General features: G+C 47.8%; 2 protein-coding genes across 3 annotated transcripts in view; one reads left to right on the top strand and one right to left on the bottom strand.

The window, feature by feature from the left end:
• Positions 1-12109, top strand: part of LOC134540277 (metabotropic glycine receptor-like) — a 92734-nt gene extending 80625 nt beyond the window's left edge. The window contains exons 10-12 of the mRNA XM_063382935.1: positions 7131-7236; positions 10494-10652; positions 11786-12109. Of these exons, the coding sequence (XP_063239005.1) occupies positions 7131-7236; positions 10494-10652; positions 11786-12109 (589 nt within the window). The remainder of the gene's footprint in view (positions 1-7130; positions 7237-10493; positions 10653-11785) is intronic.
• Positions 12110-13411: 1302 nt separating this feature from the next.
• LOC134539839 (nuclear pore complex protein Nup50) lies at positions 13412-21480 on the bottom strand. 2 transcript variants are annotated; one of them, XM_063382140.1, is made up of 5 exons: positions 21351-21480; positions 20169-20360; positions 17280-18421; positions 15027-15116; positions 13412-13870 (listed from the first exon to the last, which is right to left on the bottom strand). In XM_063382140.1, the coding sequence occupies exons 2-5, from the start codon at positions 20328-20330 to the stop codon at positions 13561-13563; spliced, it is 1704 nt and encodes a 567-aa protein (XP_063238210.1). In that variant the 5' UTR covers positions 20331-20360; positions 21351-21480; the 3' UTR covers positions 13412-13560. The 2 variants fall into 2 exon arrangements, with proteins under 2 accessions (XP_063238210.1, XP_063238209.1); XM_063382139.1 differs by lacking the exon at positions 21351-21480 and adding an exon at positions 21177-21336.
• Between the last annotated feature and the right edge of the window lie 3402 nt (positions 21481-24882).

Genomic DNA, 24882 nt, shown 5'->3' with positions numbered 1-24882 from the left:
TGCCGACATCCTCAACGTGTCCATGCGAGTGCCGACATCCTCAACGTGTCCATGCGAGTGCCGACATCCTCAACGTGTCCATGCGAGTGCCGACATCCTCAACGTGTCCATGTGAGTGCCGACATCCTCAACGTGTCCATGCGAGTGCCGACATCCTCAACGTGTCCATGCGAGTGCCGACATCCTCAACGTGTCCATGTGAGTGCCGACATCCTCAACGTGTCCATGCGAGTGCCGACATCCTCAACGTGTCCATGCGAGTGCCGACATCCTCAACGTGTCCATGTGAGTGCCGACATCCTCAACGTGTCCATGCGAGTGCCGACATCCTCAACGTGTCCATGCGAGTGCCGACATCCTCAACGTGTCCATGCGAGTGCCGACATCCTCAACGTGTCCATGCGAGTGCCGACATCCTCAACGTGTCCATGCGAGTGCCGACATCCTCAACGTGTCCATGTGAGTGCCGACATCCTCAACGTGTCCATGCGAGTGCCGACATCCTCAACGTGTCCATGCGAGTGCCGACATCCTCAACGTGTCCATGTGAGTGCCGACATCCTCAACGTGTCCATGCGAGTGCCGACATCCTCAACGTGTCCATGCGAGTGCCGACATCCTCAACGTGTCCATGCGAGTGCCGACATCCTCAACGTGTCCATGCGAGTGCCGACATCCTCAACGTGTCCATGTGAGTGCCGACATCCTCAACGTGTCCATGCGAGTGCCGACATCCTCAACGTGTCCATGTGAGTGCCGACATCCTCAACGTGTCCATGTGAGTGCCGACATCCTCAACGTGTTCATGTGAGTGCCGTCATCCTCAACGTGTTCATGTGAGTGCCGACATCCTCAACGTGTCCATGTGAGTGCCGACATCCTCAACGTGTCCATGTGAGTGCCGACATCCTCAACATGTCCATGTGAGTGCCGACATCCTCAACATGTCCATGTGAGTGCCGACATCCTCAACGTGTCCATGTGAGTGCCGACATCCTCAACATGTCCATGTGAGTGCCGACATCCTCAACGTGTCCATGTGAGTGCCGACATCCTCAACGTGTCCATTCGAGTGCCGACATCCTCAACATGTCCATGTGAGTGCCGACATCCTCAACGTGTTCATGTGAGTGCCGACATCCTCAACGTGTTCATGTGAGTGCCGACATCCTCAACGTGTCCATGTGAGTGCCGACATCCTCAACGTGTCCATGTGAGTGCCGACATCCTCAACGTGTCCATGTGAGTGCCGACATCCTCAACGTGTTCATGTGAGTGCCGACATCCTCAACGTGTTCATGTGAGTGCCGTCATCCTCAACGTGTCCATGTGAGTGCCGACATCCTCAACATGTCCATGCGAGTGCCGACATCCTCAACGTGTTCATGTGAGTGCCGACATCCTCAACATGTCCATGCGAGTGCCGACATCCTCAACGTGTCCATGCGAGTGCCGACATCCTCAACGTGTTCATGTGAGTGCCGACATCCTCAACGTGTCCATGTGAGTGCCGTCATCCTCAACGTGTTCATGTGAGTGCCGACATCCTCAACGTGTCCATGTGAGTGCCGACATCCTCAACGTGTTCATGTGAGTGCCGACATCCTCAACGTGTTCATGTGAGTGCCGACATCCTCAACGTGTCCATGTGAGTGCCGACATCCTCAACATGTCCATGTGAGTGCCGACATCCTCAACGTGTTCATGTGAGTGCCGACATCCTCAACGTGTTCATGTGAGTGCCGACATCCTCAACGTGTCCATGTGAGTGCCGACATCCTCAACGTGTCCATGTGAGTGCCGACATCCTCAACGTGTCCATGTGAGTGCCGACATCCTCAACGTGTTCATGTGAGTGCCGACATCCTCAACGTGTTCATGTGAGTGCCGTCATCCTCAACGTGTCCATGTGAGTGCCGACATCCTCAACATGTCCATGCGAGTGCCGACATCCTCAACGTGTTCATGTGAGTGCCGACATCCTCAACATGTCCATGCGAGTGCCGACATCCTCAACGTGTCCATGCGAGTGCCGACATCCTCAACGTGTTCATGTGAGTGCCGACATCCTCAACGTGTCCATGTAAGTGCCGACATCCTCAACGTGTCCATGTGAGTGCCGACATCCTCAACATGTCCATGTGAGTGCCGACATCCTCAACATGTCCATGTGAGTGCCGACATCCTCAACGTGTCCATGTGAGTGCCGACATCCTCAACATGTCCATGTGAGTGCCGACATCCTCAACGTGTCCATGTGAGTGCCGACATCCTCAACGTGTCCATGCGAGTGCCGACATCCTCAACATGTCCATGTGAGTGCCGACATCCTCAACGTGTTCATGTGAGTGCCGACATCCTCAACATGTCCATGTGAGTGCCGACATCCTCAACGTGTCCATGTGAGTGCCGACATCCTCAACGTGTTCATGTGAGTGCCGACATCCTCAACGTGTCCAAGCGAGTGCCGACATCCTCAACATGTCCATGTGAGTGCCGACATCCTCAACGTGTCCATGTGAGTGCCGACATCCTCAACATGTCCATGTGAGTGCCGACATCCTCAACGTGTCCATGCGAGTGCCCACATCCTCAACATGTCCATGTGAGTGCCGACATCCTCAACGTGTTCATGTGAGTGCCGACATCCTCAACGTGTCCATGTGAGTGCCGACATCCTCAACGTGTCCATGTGAGTGCCGACATCCTCAACATGTCCATGTGAGTGCCGACATCCTCAACATGTCCATGTGAGTGCCGACATCCTCAACGTGTCCATGTGAGTGCCGACATCCTCAACATGTCCATGTGAGTGCCGACATCCTCAACGTGTCCATGTGAGTGCCGACATCCTCAACGTGTCCATGTGAGTGCCGACATCCTCAACATGTCCATGTGAGTGCCGACATCCTCAACGTGTCCATGCGAGTGCCGACATCCTCAACATGTCCATGTGAGTGCCGACATCCTCAACGTGTTCATGTGAGTGCCGACATCCTCAACGTGTCCATGCGAGTGCCGACATCCTCAACATGTCCATGTGAGTGCCGACATCCTCAACGTGTTCATGTGAGTGCCGACATCCTCAACGTGTCCATGTGAGTGCCGACATCCTCAACATGTCCATGTGAGTGCCGACATCCTCAACGTGTTCATGTGAGTGCCGACATCCTCAACATGTCCATGTGAGTGCCGACATCCTCAACGTGTTCATGTGAGTGCCGACATCCTCAATTTGTCCATGTGAGTGCCGACATCCTCAACATGTCCATGTGAGTGCCGACATCCTCAACGTGTTCATGTGAGTGCCGACATCCTCAACGTGTCCATGCGAGTGCCGACATCCTCAACGTGTCCATGCGAGTGCCGACATCCTCAACGTGTCCATGCGAGTGCCGACATCCTCAACGTGTCCATGCGAGTGCCGACATCCTCAACGTGTTCATGTGAGTGCCGACATCCTCAATTTGTCCATGTGAGTGCCGACATCCTCAACATGTCCATGTGAGTGCCGACATCCTCAACGTGTTCATGTGAGTGCCGACATCCTCAACGTGTCCATGTGAGTGCCGACATCCTCAACATGTCCATGTGAGTGCCGACATCCTCAACGTGTTCATGTGAGTGCCGACATCCTCAACATGTCCATGTGAGTGCCGACATCCTCAACGTGTTCATGTGAGTGCCGACATCCTCAATTTGTCCATGTGAGTGCCGACATCCTCAACATGTCCATGTGAGTGCCGACATCCTCAACGTGTTCATGTGAGTGCCGACATCCTCAACGTGTCCATGCGAGTGCCGACATCCTCAACATGTCCATGTGAGTGCCGACATCCTCAACGTGTTCATGTGAGTGCCGACATCCTCAACGTGTCCATGTGAGTGCCGACATCCTCAACATGTCCATGTGAGTGCCGACATCCTCAACGTGTTCATGTGAGTGCCGACATCCTCAACATGTCCATGTGAGTGCCGACATCCTCAACGTGTTCATGTGAGTGCCGACATCCTCAATTTGTCCATGTGAGTGCCGACATCCTCAACATGTCCATGTGAGTGCCGACATCCTCAACGTGTTCATGTGAGTGCCGACATCCTCAACGTGTCCATGCGAGTGCCGACATCCTCAACGTGTCCATGCGAGTGCCGACATCCTCAACGTGTCCATGCGAGTGCCGACATCCTCAACGTGTCCATGTGAGTGCCGACATCCTCAACGTGTCCATGCGAGTGCCGACATCCTCAACGTGTCCATGCGAGTGCCGACATCCTCAACGTGTCCATGTGAGTGCCGACATCCTCAACGTGTCCATGCGAGTGCCGACATCCTCAACGTGTCCATGCGAGTGCCGACATCCTCAACGTGTCCATGTGAGTGCCGACATCCTCAACGTGTCCATGCGAGTGCCGACATCCTCAACGTGTCCATGCGAGTGCCGACATCCTCAACGTGTCCATGCGAGTGCCGACATCCTCAACGTGTCCATGCGAGTGCCGACATCCTCAACGTGTCCATGCGAGTGCCGACATCCTCAACGTGTCCATGTGAGTGCCGACATCCTCAACGTGTCCATGCGAGTGCCGACATCCTCAACGTGTCCATGCGAGTGCCGACATCCTCAACGTGTCCATGTGAGTGCCGACATCCTCAACGTGTCCATGCGAGTGCCGACATCCTCAACGTGTCCATGCGAGTGCCGACATCCTCAACGTGTCCATGCGAGTGCCGACATCCTCAACGTGTCCATGCGAGTGCCGACATCCTCAACGTGTCCATGTGAGTGCCGACATCCTCAACGTGTCCATGCGAGTGCCGACATCCTCAACGTGTCCATGCGAGTGCCGACATCCTCAACGTGTCCATGTGAGTGCCGACATCCTCAACGTGTCCATGCGAGTGCCGACATCCTCAACGTGTCCATGCGAGTGCCGACATCCTCAACGTGTCCATGCGAGTGCCGACATCCTCAACGTGTCCATGTGAGTGCCGACATCCTCAACGTGTCCATGCGAGTGCCGACATCCTCAACGTGTCCATGCGAGTGCCGACATCCTCAACGTGTCCATGCGAGTGCCGACATCCTCAACGTGTCCATGTGAGTGCCGACATCCTCAACGTGTCCATGCGAGTGCCGACATCCTCAACGTGTCCATGTGAGTGCCGACATCCTCAACGTGTCCATGCGAGTGCCGACATCCTCAACGTGTCCATGCGAGTGCCGACATCCTCAACGTGTCCATGCGAGTGCCGACATCCTCAACGTGTCCATGTGAGTGCCGACATCCTCAACGTGTCCATGCGAGTGCCGACATCCTCAACGTGTCCATGCGAGTGCCGACATCCTCAACGTGTCCATGCGAGTGCCGACATCCTCAACGTGTCCATGTGAGTGCCGACATCCTCAACGTGTCCATGCGAGTGCCGACATCCTCAACGTGTCCATGCGAGTGCCGACATCCTCAACGTGTCCATGCGAGTGCCGACATCCTCAACGTGTCCATGCGAGTGCCGACATCCTCAACGTGTCCATGTGAGTGCCGACATCGTGCTGTTCCGGCTGATCTCGGCTGCTCTCGAGTCCAGGTCCGTTACTCCGCGATGTCGGAGAGTCTCCCTTCGTGATAACTATTGCGATCATTGTTCAAACAAGAGCTCGTAAAACAAGGTTCAGTAAAACATCATTCGAAATTATATTTATTGTTAAGTGGAGACCATTAATAAATAATATAATTTGCCTCTAAGTGTACAAACAAGAAAACATTTTGACAAGCGTGGCTCTAGGGGTGGGGGGGAGGGAGGGGTAAGAGGGATAGGTTCTCCCGAGCCCAAATTTTAGTTGTTTTTATTTTTTATGGAGGAAATATTTGTTTTATTGGCTATTTAAATTCACATGTTAAACTTTTCTATCAACAAAAGTTACATGAAACTAATAAAGTTTAGTTAAAGTACAGCACTTTAGAGACCATAAATGTGTAAATATTTCAAGGCCAATGTTCTGGCTTATTAATTTTTTTTATTAGCTGCATAATTTCTTTGCCCGATAGCCCCCTGGAGTCGCCCTTGCATCTGCCGATACCGTAGTCGAAGAAGCTCAATGTTATTTATTGGTCTCCAATCCCAAGTAAAATGATACAATTTTCAGAATTTTTAAATATATAAATATTCTTTATGGGAGGCAAAGAAGTGTTTTGCCTAGTTTATAATATAATTTTTGACGATGATGATATCCAACCTCGCCTGGTTTATTCGAATGACTGTTCTGTAATGGCGCCTAGAATGTATTCAGAGGCGACTTTGAGGCGGCACGGTGCAAGTTATAAAATTAATAATCTTTTAACCCGTCAATATAAAATCATTACCCATCCGAATACACGTTTATTTAAAAACTGATTCCAAACATAGGTTCACAACAAGACAGTGGATTAATATAAAAATTGTATTAACAGAACCAAATAAGATTTAATCCTAATAAAATAGTGGCCTGATTAAGGCTTCCTACCAAAAGTTAGATTACTTTCCTCCCTTTAGGTGTGGACGATTCTTTTATCCGGTGGAGTTTTCTCGGGGTTCTCCCTTTCTGCCCGCAGATTCATTCTGTCGATGGCTCTCTTTATTTTATTTATTTATTTATTTGACTGTTGTTTGCCGTAGTTAAGGTGTGCACGCCATCTCTTACTCTGAACCATGAAACATAAACAACTTATAATAAGTTATATTTAGGAATCAAACCTAAAAACACAAATTACGTAACACATTACAAATTTCTGCAGTTTCTGATGAAGAATGAAGAATATATTAAATATAAATATATTAAAGTATAATAAAGTACTAACCTAAAACATATTAAATATGGTTTTAAATAGAAACTCATTAAATTTCTTATTATTGTGTCATTCTCTCACGAACTCACAAACGCATCTATACTTTATTCCCTTTGTTAAGTGTCTGTGAATATGGAGAGCCAATTTTTTTGCAAGAAGAGTATTTCAAGTATCTCGGTAGGCCGTCGGAGTCAAGCCTCCTGGCAGAGGCTGCTCAAGTGGTTAGATGCTGCGTCTGTGAAGGGTACTGGAAGCACGCGACTAGGTTGTGGTAGGGGCGCCGAGACAGCGGGTCGCTGTTGCAGGTTGTTCCTGCAGTCGCCCGCCAACCCCGACCTGCTGTTCATCATCTTCTTCTGCCACACGCAGCTCACCGCCACGCCACTGCTGGGCCTCATCTTCGGCAGCAAGGTGAGGCCTCCAGCCGAGCTCTGGTGCGGAGTCCTGGCCTCCAGCCGAGCTCTGGTGCGGAGTCCTGGCCTCCAGCCGAGCTCTGGTGCGGAGTCCTGGCCTCCAGCCGAGCTCTGGTGCGGAGTCCTGGCCTCCAGCCGAGCTCTGGTGCGGAGTCCTGGCCTCCAGCCGAGCTCTGGTGCGGAGTCCTGGCCTCCAGCCGAGCTCTGGTGCGGAGTCCTGGCCTCCAGCCGAGCTCTGGTGCGGAGTCCTGGCCTCCAGCCGAGCTCTGGTGCGGAGTCCTGGCCGCCAGCCGAGCTCTGGTGCGGAGTCCTGGCCCCCAGCCGAGCTCTGGTGCGGAGTCCTGGCCGCCAGCCGAGCTCTGGTGCGGAGTCCTGGCCGCCAGCCGAGCTCTGGTGCGGAGTCCTGGCCGCCAGCCGAGCTCTGGTGCGGAGTCCTGGCCTCCAGCCGAGCTCTGGTGCGGAGTCCTGGCCCCCAGCCGAGCTCTGGTGCGGAGTCCTGGCCTCCAGCCGAGCTCTGGTGCGGAGTCCTGGCCGCCAGCCGAGCTCTGGTGCGGAGTCCTGGCCTCCAGCCGAGCTCTGGTGCGGAGTCCTGGCCGCCAGCCGAGCTCTGGTGCGAAGTCCTGGCCTCCAGCCGAGCTCTGGTGCGGAGTCCTGGCCTCCAGCCGAGCTCTGGTGCGGAGTCCTGGCCTCCAGCCGAGCTCTGGTGCGGAGTCCTGGCCGCCAGCCGAGCTCTGGTGCGGAGTCCTGGCCTCCAGCCGAGCTCTGGTGCGGAGTCCTGGCCTCCAGCCGAGCTCTGGTGCGGAGTCCTGGCCTCCAGCCGAGCTCTGGTGCGGAGTCCTGGCCTCCAGCCGAGCTCTGGTGCGGAGTCCTGGCCTCCAGCCGAGCTCTGGTGCGGAGTCCTGGCCTCCAGCCGAGCTCTGGTGCGGAGTCCTGGCCTCCAGCCGAGCTCTGGTGCGGAGTCCTGGCCGCCAGCCGAGCTCTGGTGCGGAGTCCTGGCCTCCAGCCGAGCTCTGGTGCGGAGTCCTGGCCCCCAGCCGAGCTCTGGTGCGGAGTCCTGGCCGCCAGCCGAGCTCTGGTGCGGAGTCCTGGCCGCCAGCCGAGCTCTGGTGCGGAGTCCTGGCCGCCAGCCGAGCTCTGGTGCGGAGTCCTGGCCTCCAGCCGAGCTCTGGTGCGGAGTCCTGGCCCCCAGCCGAGCTCTGGTGCGGAGTCCTGGCCTCCAGCCGAGCTCTGGTGCGGAGTCCTGGCCTCCAGCCGAGCTCTGGTGCGGAGTCCTGGCCTCCAGCCGAGCTCTGGTGCGGAGTCCTGGCCTCCAGCCGAGCTCTGGTGCGGAGTCCTGGCCTCCAGCCGAGCTCTGGTGCGGAGTCCTGGCCTCCAGCCGAGCTCTGGTGCGGAGTCCTGGCCGCCAGCCGAGCTCTGGTGCGGAGTCCTGGCCCCCAGCCGAGCTCTGGTGCGGAGTCCTGGCCCCCAGCCGAGCTCTGGTGCGGAGTCCTGGCCGCCAGCCGAGCTCTGGTGCGGAGTCCTGGCCGCCAGCCGAGCTCTGGTGCGGAGTCCTGGCCTCCAGCCGAGCTCTGGTGCGGAGTCCTGGCCTCCAGCCGAGCTCTGGTGCGGAGTCCTGGCCTCCAGCCGAGCTCTGGTGCGGAGTCCTGGCCTCCAGCCGAGCTCTGGTGCGGAGTCCTGGCCGCCAGCCGAGCTCTGGTGCGGAGTCCTGGCCCCCAGCCGAGCTCTGGTGCGGAGTCCTGGCCCCCAGCCGAGCTCTGGTGCGGAGTCCTGGCCCCCAGCCGAGCTCTGGTGCGGAGTCCTGGCCCCCAGCCGAGCTCTGGTGCGGAGTCCTGGCCCCCAGCCGAGCTCTGGTGCGGAGTCCTGGCCGCCAGCCGAGCTCTGGTGCGGAGTCCTGGCCCCCAGCCGAGCTCTGGTGCGGAGTCCTGGCCCCCAGCCGAGCTCTGGTGCGGAGTCCTGGCCCCCAGCCGAGCTCTGGTGCGGAGTCCTGGCCCCCAGCCGAGCTCTGGTGCGGAGTCCTGGCCCCCAGCCGAGCTCTGGTGCGGAGTCCTGGCCCCCAGCCGAGCTCTGGTGCGGAGTCCTGGCCTCCAGCCGAGCTCTGGTGCGGAGTCCTGGCCGCCAGCCGAGCTCTGGTGCGGAGTCCTGGCCGCCAGCCGAGCTCTGGTGCGGAGTCCTGGCCCCCAGCCGAGCTCTGGTGCGGAGTCCTGGCCCCCAGCCGAGCTCTGGTGCGGAGTCCTGGCCCCCAGCCGAGCTCTGGTGCGGAGTCCTGGCCCCCAGCCGAGCTCTGGTGCGGAGTCCTGGCCCCCAGCCGAGCTCTGGTGCGGAGTCCTGGCCCCCAGCCGAGCTCTGGTGCGGAGTCCTGGCCGCCAGCCGAGCTCTGGTGCGGAGTCCTGGCCCCCAGCCGAGCTCTGGTGCGGAGTCCTGGCCCCCAGCCGAGCTCTGGTGCGGAGTCCTGGCCTCCAGCCGAGCTCTGGTGCGGAGTCCTGGCCTCCAGCCGAGCTCTGGTGCGGAGTCCTGGCCCCCAGCCGAGCTCTGGTGCGGAGTCCTGGCCTCCAGCCGAGCTCTGGTGCGGAGTCCTGGCCTCCAGCCGAGCTCTGGTGCGGAGTCCTGGCCTCCAGCCGAGCTCTGGTGCGGAGTCCTGGCCTCCAGCCGAGCTCTGGTGCGGAGTCCTGGCCGCCAGCCGAGCTCTGGTGCGGAGTCCTGGCCTCCAGCCGAGCTCTGGTGCGGAGTCCTGGCCGCCAGCCGAGCTCTGGTGCGGAGTCCTGGCCTCCAGCCGAGCTCTGGTGCGGAGTCCTGGCCTCCAGCCGAGCTCTGGTGCGGAGTCCTGGCCCCCAGCCGAGCTCTGGTGCGGAGTCCTGGCCTCCAGCCGAGCTCTGGTGCGGAGTCCTGGCCTCCAGCCGAGCTCTGGTGCGGAGTCCTGGCCTCCAGCCGAGCTCTGGTGCGGAGTCCTGGCCTCCAGCCGAGCTCTGGTGCGGAGTCCTGGCCTCCAGCCGAGCTCTGGTGCGGAGTCCTGGCCTCCAGCCGAGCTCTGGTGCGGAGTCCTGGCCTCCAGCCGAGCTCTGGTGCGGAGTCCTGGCCTCCAGCCGAGCTCTGGTGCGCTCGTGGGCAGACTGTGTCGGGAGTACGAGGACCTGGTGTGATTGTGTCGTGCGAATGGGACGCTCAGAACGCACCGGGCCGAGCCACCTCCCTCCCCCTGCAGAGCGAGGTCTCGGGGTGGTCTTCTCGCCCCGCTGAGATGTGTGGTGGTCGCCGCAGGTGTACGTGGTGCTGAGGGAGCGGAGCAGGCCCGACTCGCGGCCTGCGCCCCCCAGACCCCAGGCCAAGCTCCTGGCGCGGTCCCAGCTGGTGTCCTCGGCCGGGTCCTCGGCGGAGTGCCTGCAGGCCAGCTCCGCCGCCTGCGAGGACAGCATCCAGGTACCTCTCGGCCTCAAACCTTTTGTCGACGGTTCTCGCCACGGGGGAGTACTGCGGACACATTGTGCCGCTGATAGTTTGCGCTGTACGTCATGTAGGGAAAACCAGAAGAACAAGAGCACAGAGAATAAATTCCATGAAAGAAATTAGTCGGGAAAATATGATACCATAGCCGAACCAATTGGGCTGATAAACAACGAGAGTTGCAACAAATGACGGAGAATGATTGGGAACGGCGGGTAATGGCGGGGAACGGCGGGTAATGACGGGGAACGGCGGGGTATGGCGGGTAATGACGGGGAATGGTGGGGAACGGCGGGGAATGGCGGAAATGGCGGGTAATGTCGGGGAATGGCGGGGAATGGCGGGGAACTGCTGGGAATGGCGGGGAACTGCGGGGAATGGCGGGGAACGACGTGGAATGGCGGGGAATGGCGGGGAACGGCAGGGTATGGGGAATGGTGGGGAATGGTGGGGAACGGCGGGGAATGACGGGGAATGGTGGGGAATGGTGGGGAATGGCGGGGAACGATGTGGAATTACGGGGAGCGATGTGGAATGGCAGGGAACGACGTGGAATGGCGGGTAATGACGGGGAATGGCAGGGAACTGCGAGGAATTGCGGGGAATGGCGGGGTATGGCAGGGAACGACGGGGAATGGCGGGGAATGATGGGGAATGGCGGGGAATGGTGGGGAATGGCGGGGAACGGCGGGGAACGACGGGGAATGGCGGGGAACGATGTGGAATGGCAGGGAACGACGTGGAATGGCGGGTAATAATGGGGAATGGCGGGGAACGGCGGGGTATGGCGGGTAATGATGGGGAATGGCAGGGAACGGCGGGGAATGGCGGGGAACGATGTGGAATGGCGGATAATGACGGGGAATGACGGAGAATGACGGGGTATGGCGGGGAATGACGGGGAATTGCGGGGATCGATGTGGAATGGCGGGTAATGATGGGAATGGCGGGAATGTTGGGGAATTGCGGGGAATTGCGGGGTATGGCAGGGAACGACTGGGAATGGTGGGGAACGACGTGGAATGGCGGGGAATGTCAGGGAATGCCGGGGAATGTTGGGGAGCGTCGGGAACGACGGGAATGGCGGGGATTGGCGTGCGTGCTCGCAGGAAGAGTTCCGGCTGCTGTGCCTGCGGCTGGAGGCGCTGAAGGAGAAGTGCGCCCGGGAGGGCGACCCCCTGCTCGCGAGGAAGCTGTCCGCCGTGCACCGCGCCGCCACGGTACCCGGGGAGGGCCTCCCGGGGGACACCGCCCCCCGCGGCGCGGACGTGAACCTGTGCAGGACCAGCACGTGCGACGAGACTTGCAACACGGCGCGCGGCGTCAAGGGACACGCGGCCAACAAGTCTCCGAAACGGACACGCGTTAGGAGCATGGCGTTTCTCGTGAACCTGGATGACAAGAAGTGCTTCACGAAAGAGGTGACGGTCTGAGGTTCGAGGGGTCATTTCTCATTCTGAACACACGGTCATACAGCCCCTTGCAACAATAACAATAACTCTTCAGCCAAAAGCAATCGATGAAACTGATCTGTATGCAATATGACAGTTTGTTGATATTAGTTAATGGGATGGTTTAGGAAGCACTAACTGTTGTCTCTTTATTTTCTTAACCGGTTAAATTATGTTAAAAGTAGTAATTGTAGATTTATCATCACTGCAGTGCTTATCAGGAAATGAAGTTTAGGTTTCATACACCATGTCTGCAGTGAAAAAAATTTTCCTATTAAATTTTAACCCATAAAAAAATCAAAGAGTTCCAGCAGGTTACCACTAAGTATTTTGAACTTGTTCTTAATTTATTCCATTCATATTGCTTACGTTGTTGCAATATAGTTCCTCCTATTATGCACTATCATAATAAAGACCACCAAAATCATCTGCTATCATTGCAGGTGTTTTATCTGGTTTTGCATATTCCAAATGTAGGTTACATCATACCTTTTCCAAAAATTTTGATAATTATTGTTAGTATAAATGTTTTGTAACCATACAGTCATATCCGACCTAAAACATGTAAGCATTTCATAAACGAATTCTTTCATATTTTCATACATTTCATGTTGATATTTTCTATCAAACAGATGGCCAGATAACTACATTTGTGCATATATAAATGATAACCAAAATTATGTCACACTATTTCTGATCTAAGAACAATAACTAAGAATGTTCAAGCATCTCAGGTTGTAAACTAGCAGTACCTTAAAATTATTTAAGATAAAATTTAGATAGTTTTTCAAAGATCATTAAATCTATCACAAACTTTATTAATTGAAAATTATGACCTTTTAGCCAAATTGTTATTGTGAAATATAATTATCTATAAAAGTAGTATGTATTCAGAGATATTTTCAATAGTTTTGGAGTAATTCTTAATTTATATATATAAATATATATACATATATAAAACAGTTAGACGCAGTGTGCTCCACTTCGCTATGGTGCCCCATTACTTCAAAGTTGTAAATTCACATATATTTGAGAACTACCATGTCGCTTAAAAACAGGTTCTTTTACCCCAAGTTTTGAACATTGGGAATAGTATAATAAGAGATTTTTTAAGCAAGAACAAAAGATCAATAAGAAATATTTATTTTAAATAAGGAATGCATCCACACCAAAATACTGCGTTGTTCTTGCACTTTCCTTCCTCTCCCCTGTATTTTTTGTTTGTGTTGTATAAGTGTACATTGGAAAGGAGTTTGACAGCAGGAAGCGAATAAATTCCAAATATAAAAACCAACATGAAAATTTTTTATTTCATACGTCACAGAGGTAAAACCAACAGAACAGCACATCACAAGCACGTCCAGGGTTGCGGTCGCTCCCGTGCCAGCCGTGGCCGCGGGGATTCGGGCTCCTCGCCAGGCGTCTTTGCGCGCTCACTTCTTGTGGCTGACGAGGCTGTCATGCAGCTCGTCCGCGTCGGCTGCGGTCTTGACGCGCAGCAGCACCGTGGTGGGGGGGGGCTTCTCGTCGGGCGTGGGCACGCACACCACGGCCACGTTGTTGGGGCCCACGCGCTGGATGGGCACGGCCGCGCTCACCAGCGTGTTGAGCAGCACATTGCCCAGCACGGTGTCTGCGCGCACGACCAGCTGTGTCTTGGTGCCGTCCACCACGGGCTTGATGAAGGCCGTGCCCACGCCGCGGTCCTGGTACGACCCTGCCTTCTTCACGAACACCTTGCACCTGCGCAAGCGTCCGTAGCGAGACTTTCAAGTGGCCAAACTGTTACGCACGAGAGTCAGCCTTTCAAATCCTTAACTTTAAGTGCATGCAAGTCGAACACACTATTTCTAATCACAAGGAATAACCCTTCCAAACCAAGGCCCAAAATAGTGTGCTATCATTATACAATTTTTAAACTAAACACCACTTCTTTACATTTAAACACATCTCTAAAACAGTAACAAAACCAGAGTCTTAAATCAAAGAAGTTCATGCCAGGAACCATTAAGGTTTAACATGAATAAAAGTTACCAAAACTCTGATTTATAAACATTTTTGGTTTATCATGAATTTTAAGTTAGTCTGTAGCTAGATTCATAATCAATCCAATTACAAAATTACTTTTACCATTTCATAATTTAAAATTGTTTTACTACAGATTTATTAAAAAATAATTGATCAAAAACCAATAATATTACAAGAAACCAGCCCCCCATGCTGTTGATGTGTCACAGATAAATATCAAAAGTGCAATAAGAACATGCGCAGATATTTCTTGACAAGACAGCAGCCCAAAGTTTAGTTCCGAGGAACTAGAGACGCCAAACACACACCAACAACAAACCTGGCCATATCTCTCTACACAAAGTGTTGAGCGCTTTCTTCAACACTAGCACCAGGACCTGGAAGGGGAGTTTGGAAAACTAGAAAATGTTTCAAACTTGTGCATCAAAGAGAGACTTTGGGTTCTTATGAAATTTTCGTTGTTTTAAAGAACATGTAATGAATATTCAAGGGTCCAAATGTAATATTCCAAGACCAGATATGGTAATATTATTAAGATTTAAGATTACGAGTTTCATTTTAAGTTAAAATCAGTGATATATTAAATAACACATTCACAAACTATTATTATAAAATACTCATAGAGAAAATAAACAGTAAAAAAATTATGAAAATGATTGTGGATACTTTGAACTCCTCTGGGGAATTACTCTTGGAATGTAGTATGTAATAAAAACCCTGACTCCAACTTCAAAGCAAAGGTACCTCATTACCAACCACCCACATGATTGAATGCTATAAAGGATTGTTTTATTTCCACAACCATTAAAAATTCAAAAGCTTTTGAAATCAAAATGTGAGAACATTTGCAAGTGTCAACGCAACAACTGACCTCTTGGAGTACACGGCTCCCTCTTCAACGACCGGGGTCGCAGCTGGCTCTGGCGGCTCAGCGTCGTCGTCTTCGGTGCTGTCCTTGGCCCTGCGAGGGAGTCCAGACAACACATAGTAGCAGTAAGAAGTCATTAACAATTAATAAAAAATATTTTAAAGTCTCCAGCAACAATTAAAAAACTTAAAGTTAATAGTGTTTGAAAGTTGTATTGCATAATGATAAAATGTGTTTCATGTTATGAATGGTAAAATTTTTTTACCAAAAAATATTGACTCAAATATTATAATGGACACACAGAAATAAAATGAGTCAATTCATGATGTCCACCAGTCATCTCTAATTTCAACATACAAATTTTTACATTTGTAATACACACAGACATGGGTAGGAAAAATTCACAAATTTCCTTTTTTTCAAAATCAGCACCTAGGATTTCATAAATTGAAATTACCTATTTGCAAGCAATTTATTTCAAACTTAATAACATTCTAAATGTGTTATCTGGTGTGCCACTAAACCTTCAGTGACAAATATTAAATTACAAAAATCATATTATATTTTTTTCCTTCCCGTTTATGTATTTTTTTTTACCAGTCTACTTCCAGAGAGAGAAAAGATGGGACGTTGCTAAATTTTTTTTTGTCATTTCCTCCTATAAAAAAAAAAGCCCTTATCAGCAGTTTTATCAAAGAATGTTGCAGCAGAAAGCGTGGGAAATCTCACGCCAAAAGCATTGTTTGATTACAGTTGTGTCACAAAAACCTGTCGAGATGGACCATGATGATTGTGTACGGTGACAGTTCATGCACATTTACAACTATATGAGAGGGAGGGAGAACCACTAACACCGCTGCATGGCCACACTAACGCACATCCCTCCCCTCCTCTTTCTCACTCTCTCGATGGTTTATTTTTGATTTTCCCCTTGCCGAGTGCCAGCCGCGTCACTTGCCAGTGCCGGCAGGGTAGCTTCCTGACAGGCAGCAGAAGCATCTTCATGTTGTTTTACATGCAGTGCCAAACTATTTCAAGTAAACAATTTATGCTTACTCGTAACATATTTATTAAAAATCCAACACAGGCTAGTTATTCACGCACATACTCAACCACACAGTGTGCAAGATTAATTTTTTTTTTTACCCAAAATTAAAAACAATTCGCATAAGGGTCGCAGTACGTGTTATCAAACAAAAAATCTGCATAAAACGCGCGACTCATACGTGGGTAAATAACGGTAGTTTTAGGCACTTGCAGTCCACATTCATGAACTGGGATGTTTATTGTGAAAGTTGCGGTCATCTGCATGTAACGGTCCCGGCACTTGGTAGTAACATTAGACTACAACAAGGTATGAAATTTTGGAAAGATATTGTCATAACACAAAAATTTGGGTAAGTAGCTAGCTGATAATTGAAATCACAACAATTAAACAGCAAATAATTACATTGGAGGTGAGTGAGATGAACTGCAAGGTTTATATGATTTTTAATTCTGCACAGCTATTTGTTTACAATTTTTTTTCTTTTCTTTCTTCTACTAAAGAGTACTGCTAACTAGAATAGAGGCCAAGGTTTTTACTGACAAAAACCGCTCACGAAAACACAGGTCGGCCTGTAATCGCAACCCAAGAAAATTTCAAGTAGACTTAAAACAAAACAAAAAAAGCACAGTATGGTAAATATACTTGACTGTCCATACAACAGCATCAGAATAATTTCTAAACTTGCATTACCAAGTGTTATGATGACCATTATTTAGAAAATTGCACTAAAATCAATTTCCGTAAGCAATTTTTTTTATAAATGGAAAAAAAAATGTAAAACTCATTTTTTTGTTGCAGGACAACTAAACCAAACAGAAAATAAGGTGCTGAGTGTGTTCCACTGTTTAAAACCACCTGCAGGTCTAAGAAAAACAAGTACAGTACCTATAAGTTTTCTAATAGCTGAAGGAATGCATGCTATGATTTTTATTTCTCATGGTGTTTACATACCAAAATATTTTCTTCAAAATGTTTATCTCAATCATATGTCAAGACACGTTATTCAAAATGGAATTTTTATATTTTAGTTTGTCCTAGGATTTATAAATATCTACATGTTATTTGTGATTTTGTCAAGAAAAAAACATTTAACATTTTTCAGAGTAGGGACATTCAAAAGGAGGGGTCGACCACTATTCTGGTTTAAACGGTGCATTTCTAGTGTAGTTTCACTCCGCAATATGAAATGATACTTAACTACAACTTACTTCTCAGCCGTGGACTCGGAGGTACTTTCCTGCTTGCTGCCGAAGCTCGTTGCTTCTGCAGTGTTGCCAACCGTGGGCAGTACAAACTGGGCGCCTGCCTCTGGTTTAGAGGATGTCTGCTGTGATGTGAACGTGAACGATGAGAAAGGCGTCGGGGCCTGGGGCTTGCTCGCGGACGCCGTCGCCTGCGGGAGGCAGCCCAGGGATACGGGCAGCAAGAAGCCGGTGCTCTGGTCTTTATCCTTGCCATTCACCGTAACTTTCTCCTTGTCTCGTTTGGGAGACAGCACCGGTGAAACTGATGGCACCATTTCGTTCTTCTCACCGGCGGCGCCACTCGCCCTCACCTTGCCGTACTTGGTCTTTATGTCGTTCAAGTAATTTATGTAGTCGCTGAATATGGGCGTGAGGATGCAGTGCGGGTTCTTATCGACATTTTCCTTGATCCAGTTCGCGATGCTTTTGTTCAGTCCGTTGAGCATCAGGTAATATTTATCTTTGTCGATGAAGTCGTTCGCAGAAGTCAAATCCGTGCTCTTGTTTGCATTTTCTTTGACCAAGAGCTCCTTCAGATCCTCGGCGGAGGCTCGTGCCTTCTTGCCGCCCGGAGCGAAGCTGAACTGGCCGGTGTCTGTTCTGTTCTCCGCTTTCTCGCGCATCGCGTCAGCACTTTGCGGGTTGCGGGCAGGGTTGCCGAAAATGTTCCCGAAGGACGTCTGAGGGAGTGGAGCGGTAGGGATGGCATTACCTGTGGTTGCAGTAGCCCCACTACTCATGGTTGATGTTTTGTTGCTGAACAACCTACTACTTGTATTCTGCGCGATCGACTTTGTTTCTGCACTCGTGCCAGAAGTCTCAAAAATAGTGTGTGAATTAGTAACTGAAGCGCTTTTAGCTTCGTTCTCCGGCACGGTGTTCGAGCTCTGCGCGGTCTGCATTTTTTCCGCCGTCTTGGTGAGGGTGACCGAAGTAGGGGCCGTGCTGCTGAAAACAAAAGTAGGCTGGGGCACTGATGAAGGAGTTTCAGTTTTCGAAGGTTCACTCTCATTCTTGCTGAGGAAGCTGAATGATGGCGCTGCTGATGGGACACCCGTCAGCTTGATGTCTCGGAATATGTTAGGAACTGCCGGCGCGGACCCACTCTGGAACCAGCCAAAATATCAATGTTTTAACCAAATACGTGAACAAAATGCCTGACTTTATTAAATTGGAGGTGACATTTGTGAAATATTTTCAAAAGGTAGCAAAAAACAATCCTAAAGAGCAACAAAAAATTTACAATTTTAATTTACATTTTCAAGGATAAGTGATAACTCATAAACCTTTAAACTAGAAAAATAAATCCTAAATTATGTTTCAAATTAAATATCCTGACATTATTAAAATTTAAGTTGTCATGTTACACCAAACATTTAATCTTCAGCTACTCTCATTTTTCATTCCACAGATTAAACTTGAAAATGTAAAATATACCAAAATATTTGTAATTAGATAAGGGCAAATTACGGTAACTCAGAATAGAAACAACAACCTAGAATGAACTTTTTAGATATTGAAAAAAATGAATTTATAGCAAAAAATCTTTAATCCAGCTCATTCCTAACCAAGCCAATATTGTTAACAAGAATACAAAAAAAAATGGGTTACTAAAAACAATCTAAGTTCAAAAAAGATTCCAATTAAATTTTTCCAATCGACTTAGTACATAAATACATTTCTGTAACAATTTCATGCTGAATACATTAAACATTCATTAAAATAAATATATTTAATATTAAATATTTGTATTTAAGTTTCAAATAAAAATTCTAATTTCATAATAGTAGTTGTATTACAGTGCTTTATGGTGGATTAACTTACAGTTTTGTATTAGGCTATATGCTGTGTTGACAAACTTTACTGTGTTATTTCCATTTTATCACAATATAATCTTTTCCCTATTTTAAGACACATCACGCTGAAATTTGAGTCATCAGAAACAGAGAACGAGCATAGAGGACTTGACACCACCGGGAATGGATCACTGATCACCTCGGACTAGCAACCACTGACAAGGCAAAACAGCAGAGAGTAATTTTCTAGATTAGTGGCTTCCACGTAAAAACAACCCATCCCCAGTGTCTTATACTTCAGTTCTACTAACCATTGTGGTGGGTTTGATGAGACAAGAGTGCAAGATTGTGAGATTTTAATTACCTGCCAAAGGTTTAACGGCTCAAGTGCTGTATTGATGTACGCACATCATTAATGCCATATTTGTGTTCATTTTGGTGCTAGTTAAGTGTTTAATTATATTACATAATCAACGATTTTAAATAATGATTTTTAGTTGTGTGTAAGAGATTGCTACTTTATGGCATGTTGTTTGTTAAGTGAAATCATTGTTCATAGTGAATTCATCGATTATAAATTTTAGTATTTTCTGATGTAAAAATGGTTGGAGTTTCCGTGAGTGTGGCATGATGCGAGGTATAATAAATGTCCATACAGTGGTATATTCAGCAAATTCTAATTGTACGCTGTGTACCTAACGGAATTCATGTTTTGTCCAATATTCTAGATGGTCGCGAATGTCTCCATTTCCTAATCATAGCGAATACCATGTACGTGCATCTAACATAGGTGAGTGTTCAAAGTTTTACTTTTTTTTTGTTACATGTAACACCCACATTCTGTGCATTTGATCCTAATGGCATGATCCTGTATACATTGATCCTGTTGTACATGACAATTGCTGTTTTAATTAAGTACGTCAAAAAACCTATGCACTTGATCCTGGTGGCATGATATTTTAGGAAACTTGGTAGTGGAAAATTATATATATATATAATTTTTTTTTTACGGGAAAGCCGCCGATCTATAAATTTACCCATCAGAGGAAAGGCGCACCTCCGCAGAGTTGGCGGTCCTGCCCCGCCGCTGGGCCTTCAGGATGACCCTCCGCTTGAGGACGTGGGTGGGTGCCGAGCTGTAGGTCCCCGCGTCCTCCGGGGACTCCTCCGCGTCCCAGTTGTCGTGGTCCAGCTTCGTCGTCGCCACCCTCTTGGCCATCTCGCGGCAAAGCAACTAGGTTAGCACTACCTGCACCACAGCAATAAAATACATTCTAACCAATCTAACCACTTTGTTTTTCTTACCAAGGATTATCATCGAGTCAAGAACACTTTAAATTTTGAACTACTTCTATGAATTGGTGGTTGGTTGAAGTAAGTATGCCACTATACTGTAATTCTAAAGGTGAGCCACTTTTCCGAAATGATAATATTCAAAATATAAATGCTTTTATTTTTACTTACTAACATGTTTTACGATCATTCCCTGAGAGGAAGAAGTGATACTTCTAGTAGTTTACCAGGTATTTACCATTTTAACCAATCGTGAGGTTAGGTTACACATTATAAATACCAAAAGGTGTGAGAATTGTCAGCTGGGTTGGTTTAGCTAAATTAAAAATACTTTAAATAGTGTGGACAGTTGCTTAGGTTAGTTTAGCAACAATTAAAATAATTTAAAGTGGACTGCTGAATAGTTTAGGTTACCTATCAAAAATACTATAAAATTGTTTCACAATTGGTTAGGAATTAGCAATATAAAATGTAATTAATTTTTCCTAACCAACCCTCTATTTTTTATATAGCTAACCAACCTGTACATCTAATGTAGGTACCTATCCCAACTCAAACAGTCGTTCAAGCAAATTTTAAGTATTTTTAATGTAGCTATGCTAACCTAACCAATCACTCTCATGATTTTACAATATTTTAATGTACCTAACCTACTATAACCACTATAAAATATTTAACTACTTGAAGTCACAAAGCATGAATAGATAATTTTAAAAAAGTCAGGAAATAAAAAAATTTCAATTTTTATTAAAATTCCTTCAGAATTACATACCATGCTACTTTTTTGTAGTTTAAACACAGGACATTAGAAATTAATTTCAAAAATATTTAGCAATAAACCTTCCGAAACATTTAAACCATTGTCATCACTTTAACCACAAAATTATATAAACAAATTAATAACTTAGAAACATGAAGTATTACCACATGTATAAACAATTCGTACCTTAAAATTTGCTCTATGTAGAAAACTTTATTTTACAATTCCCTTCTTATGTTTTATTCAACGGATTTTTCAAAATCCTTGAAAACCAAAACAAGTACATGTAAAGACTCAAAATTAACATATACACTGTATAGCCGTATACTTAAATCAAGGGGCAAAGATTGTTCTTCAAATAAATAGAACCAGTTATAATACATAAAAGTTAAGAAAGATTTTTTTTTTCTTTACGTAATAAGCTGCGCTCTAGAATGTTTTAGGTTTATTATGGTAGATTTACAATTTATTTTTACCATCGAACCGTCACTAGACAAATGCATTTGATATTGGTGCGAGACACAAAACCGCAGGAATTCATGTCCTGCCAATGACCAAGGTCGTTGTGTCCAGCAAATATCTAAATGGTACTAGTCCAAATTTTCTTACACATTCAGATCGGTGAAATTAGTAGATACAGTCCAAACATACCGTAAATTATTGTAAGTTCTATAGGTAAAATTGTTATATTGTTAGTGAAACATTAATAATGGGATCAATTTATTATTTTTAAACTTGACCATTTGCAGTGTTGGTAAGACCGCAGTAAGTGTAAGTATGCTATTTTTTAAAACAACAAAAATTAAACATTAAGCATTATAAACACAGACTGGTGGCTCTCACAGATTTAAAGTGTTATGCGACTTCCACTCCAAGAGAGTGAGAATAGCATGTGGCCCACACTTGACTTCAGTCTTCCTTAGAACAACGCCGAGGTCAGGCGCATCATATGGAACCCTTACGTTTCTTTTTTTCCAACTAATCATTCGCGCAGCAGCAAATTTTAGTTTGTACATGGAACCTTTTACATTCGAGCTCCACTTGTACTCCAGCATACTTTTTTTTTTTCATCCCAGCCATTATTCTGTCCTGGTAAGTGTCCGAGTGGGAGTGTTGCGTCCAGCAAGGATGTATCCACAGACTGAGAACACATGGGCCAAATAATTCAGACTAGCCTGTTCACCATCATCATTTTCCAGCGCGGGTGACGTCCCTCGGTAAACCACAGGGGCCGAATGGGTCAAGATCTGCCTCCCCGCAGAAGGTTGCTCTTTCTGAGAGAGCTGGCACCAGGCAACAAAACTACCAGTAATGTTGCCGAGAGACATCCGCCATATCACCAACCTCTCTGTGGAGAACGACCCACATCAAATACGAATGTGTTAACTCTTTATATCGCTATAAACATAAACATTTACGAGCTCTGAACAACTGTATTAAGTTTTATATATTATCTTCCTAACAAGTTGCTTTGGTGTCAACAAATAATTTATTTTTCCAGAAATGAACAAGAAATATTTTTGTAACAATTATGTCTATTTTGTGAATTTTTGAACTTCATATTTTTTTTACTCAGAATTTTTCCTTGGCGAACAATGCAAAACTGCAATGGTGTGTGTCCAAAAAACTGAATTAAATCAAAATCCCCATTGCATGAATCATTTAATGAACGAACAATATTTCAATATTTCAATAATGTGGTGTTATATTTCCGAAAATTATCTGAAACATTTTATGCTGTATGGACAAGTTGAAGTCATATATTATGGAAATTATATGTTCCTTATGTTTTAGGTAAATTACACAACATTCAGAGAGTGAAAACGAAACTTTATTGCAGGCAAGATAAAAGTCTCAACCGCCCATCAAAGATGCTGAGCGGCGTCGGGGATCACTTCCCCACGATCTGCTGCAGGGTCCAGAAGCTGTCGGTGATGTAGCGCGCCAGCATGACCAGGCAGTCCACCAGCACGATGATGAGGTACTCGACCTGCCGCGCCGCCAGCCTCATGAGGGAGATGAGCGGCGTGAGCACCAGCACGCTGAGCCACAGCAGGTGCTCCAGTGCCACCAGCAGGATCCCGACCACGGCGATCACAGCGACGATCGAGACGACGGCGGCCAGCTCCGCCAGGCGCACCGCGACAACCATCGCCACCTGCGCGTGACTCACACACATGCCTCGGTGCTTCCCAGGTGCAGCAGTGGCCCCGGGCCTTGCGGGACCCGGGGCTACTTGCTTTTTTTGAGACCCTCCTCTGGAAAATTCAAACATTTACTCTTTCAAACATTTTAAACTCAACATGGAACTCAAACTTCGACGATGGTTTCCGCTCATTTATCTTAGGCTATTTTGATATTATTTCCTGATAAATTATCCTCTGGTCGGTTTTATAAAGCCTTAGGATCAAATTTCTGGCATAATCACATCGTTGCAAATGGCAATAAAACTATTTGAATGTTTTATTTTTTTCGGAAACAAAATAATTTTTTAAAAAAATAGGTATTGGCCACATATTGAATCGCAAGATGATAAAGATTTAATATTCCTTTTCCCATTAATGTCCATATATTTTTAACAAAACACTGCACACATACAAAAATGAATAAAAATTTAAAGCCCGGCGCGGGGTCCTGGCTTGCCCTGCTCTGGAGCCACCGCTGCCCAAGGGACAGCTTGATTTGAGATGAGGTGTCACCTGTACAGAATACAACATTTCACATATGTTTCTGTAATGTTGCTGGAAGACTCGAATCTATGAACAAGTCATTAAAATTTATATATATATTTTAATTTTATATCGAACAAGATTGTTATGCTATACTTAGAGACCCGAAAAATTCGCAGATTCATTTGGCGATAGTCTGACATTCATACACATATACCTTTAAGCTGCTCTTGCTATTGGCTCACTGTTAGTCTGGGCGACTCTGGGCCAGCGAGAAACCCTCAACCAAAGAAGTAACGAATCACGGGTAATACCAGATGAGACGACTCACAAGTCAGCAGCCAACGAACTGGCGTTATTTGCCCGAGTGTACAGAGGACTGTGTAGACTATCCTGGAGGTCATCGAAACCGCGAATTTTTCAGGTCCCTAGCTATACTTTTAATGATAAGTTTGCAAGCTTCAGCTAAGCTTACTATACCAAGCGTTGGTAAAAGGGTCATGGCAAAATTTTTAACAAGCCTTAGCAAAAAGCAAGAGCAGTTTTATTAGTATCCAGATGAATGCTGTTTTATTATCATCTGGGTAATAACTCTTTTATAAGGGTCAAGGTAAGAGCTGCTTTATTTGTGTCTTGTAAGAGCCATTTTATTAGCATTAGGGTAAGAAAATTTGACACTGCATCTGGATAAAGCAGTTTTCTTTGCATCCTGGTAACGGCTGGTTAATTAGCATGTGTGTAAAAGCTTTTTTTCTGCTTTTTCATTAGAATCCGTGAAATAAGTGACAATACCGAGAAGTATGCAAATTTATGTAATAACCATCAAGGATCTAGATTGCTCCAAGCTTGTGGTTAGCTGAAATGACGCGAGAGGTGATTAATTTTTGAAATCTTGTATGTATGATAAGTGATGTTACAATGTAGAGATGTCTGGAGCACTGTGCTGGATGCGCTTGTCTCTGGGGAAACACTGCTGCGACCCAGGCAGTGTCAGTCCTTCCCTCTCGCCCTGTCCCAGTGCCCCTCCAGATGGTCTCGGCTCCTTACTG

Source organism: Bacillus rossius, chromosome 16 (genome assembly GCF_032445375.1).
Source record: "Bacillus rossius redtenbacheri isolate Brsri chromosome 16, Brsri_v3, whole genome shotgun sequence".
NCBI lineage: Eukaryota > Metazoa > Arthropoda > Insecta > Phasmatodea > Bacillidae > Bacillus > Bacillus rossius.
Note: the sequence above shows the minus strand (reverse complement) of the source record. Positions and strands in the feature narration are given on the sequence as shown.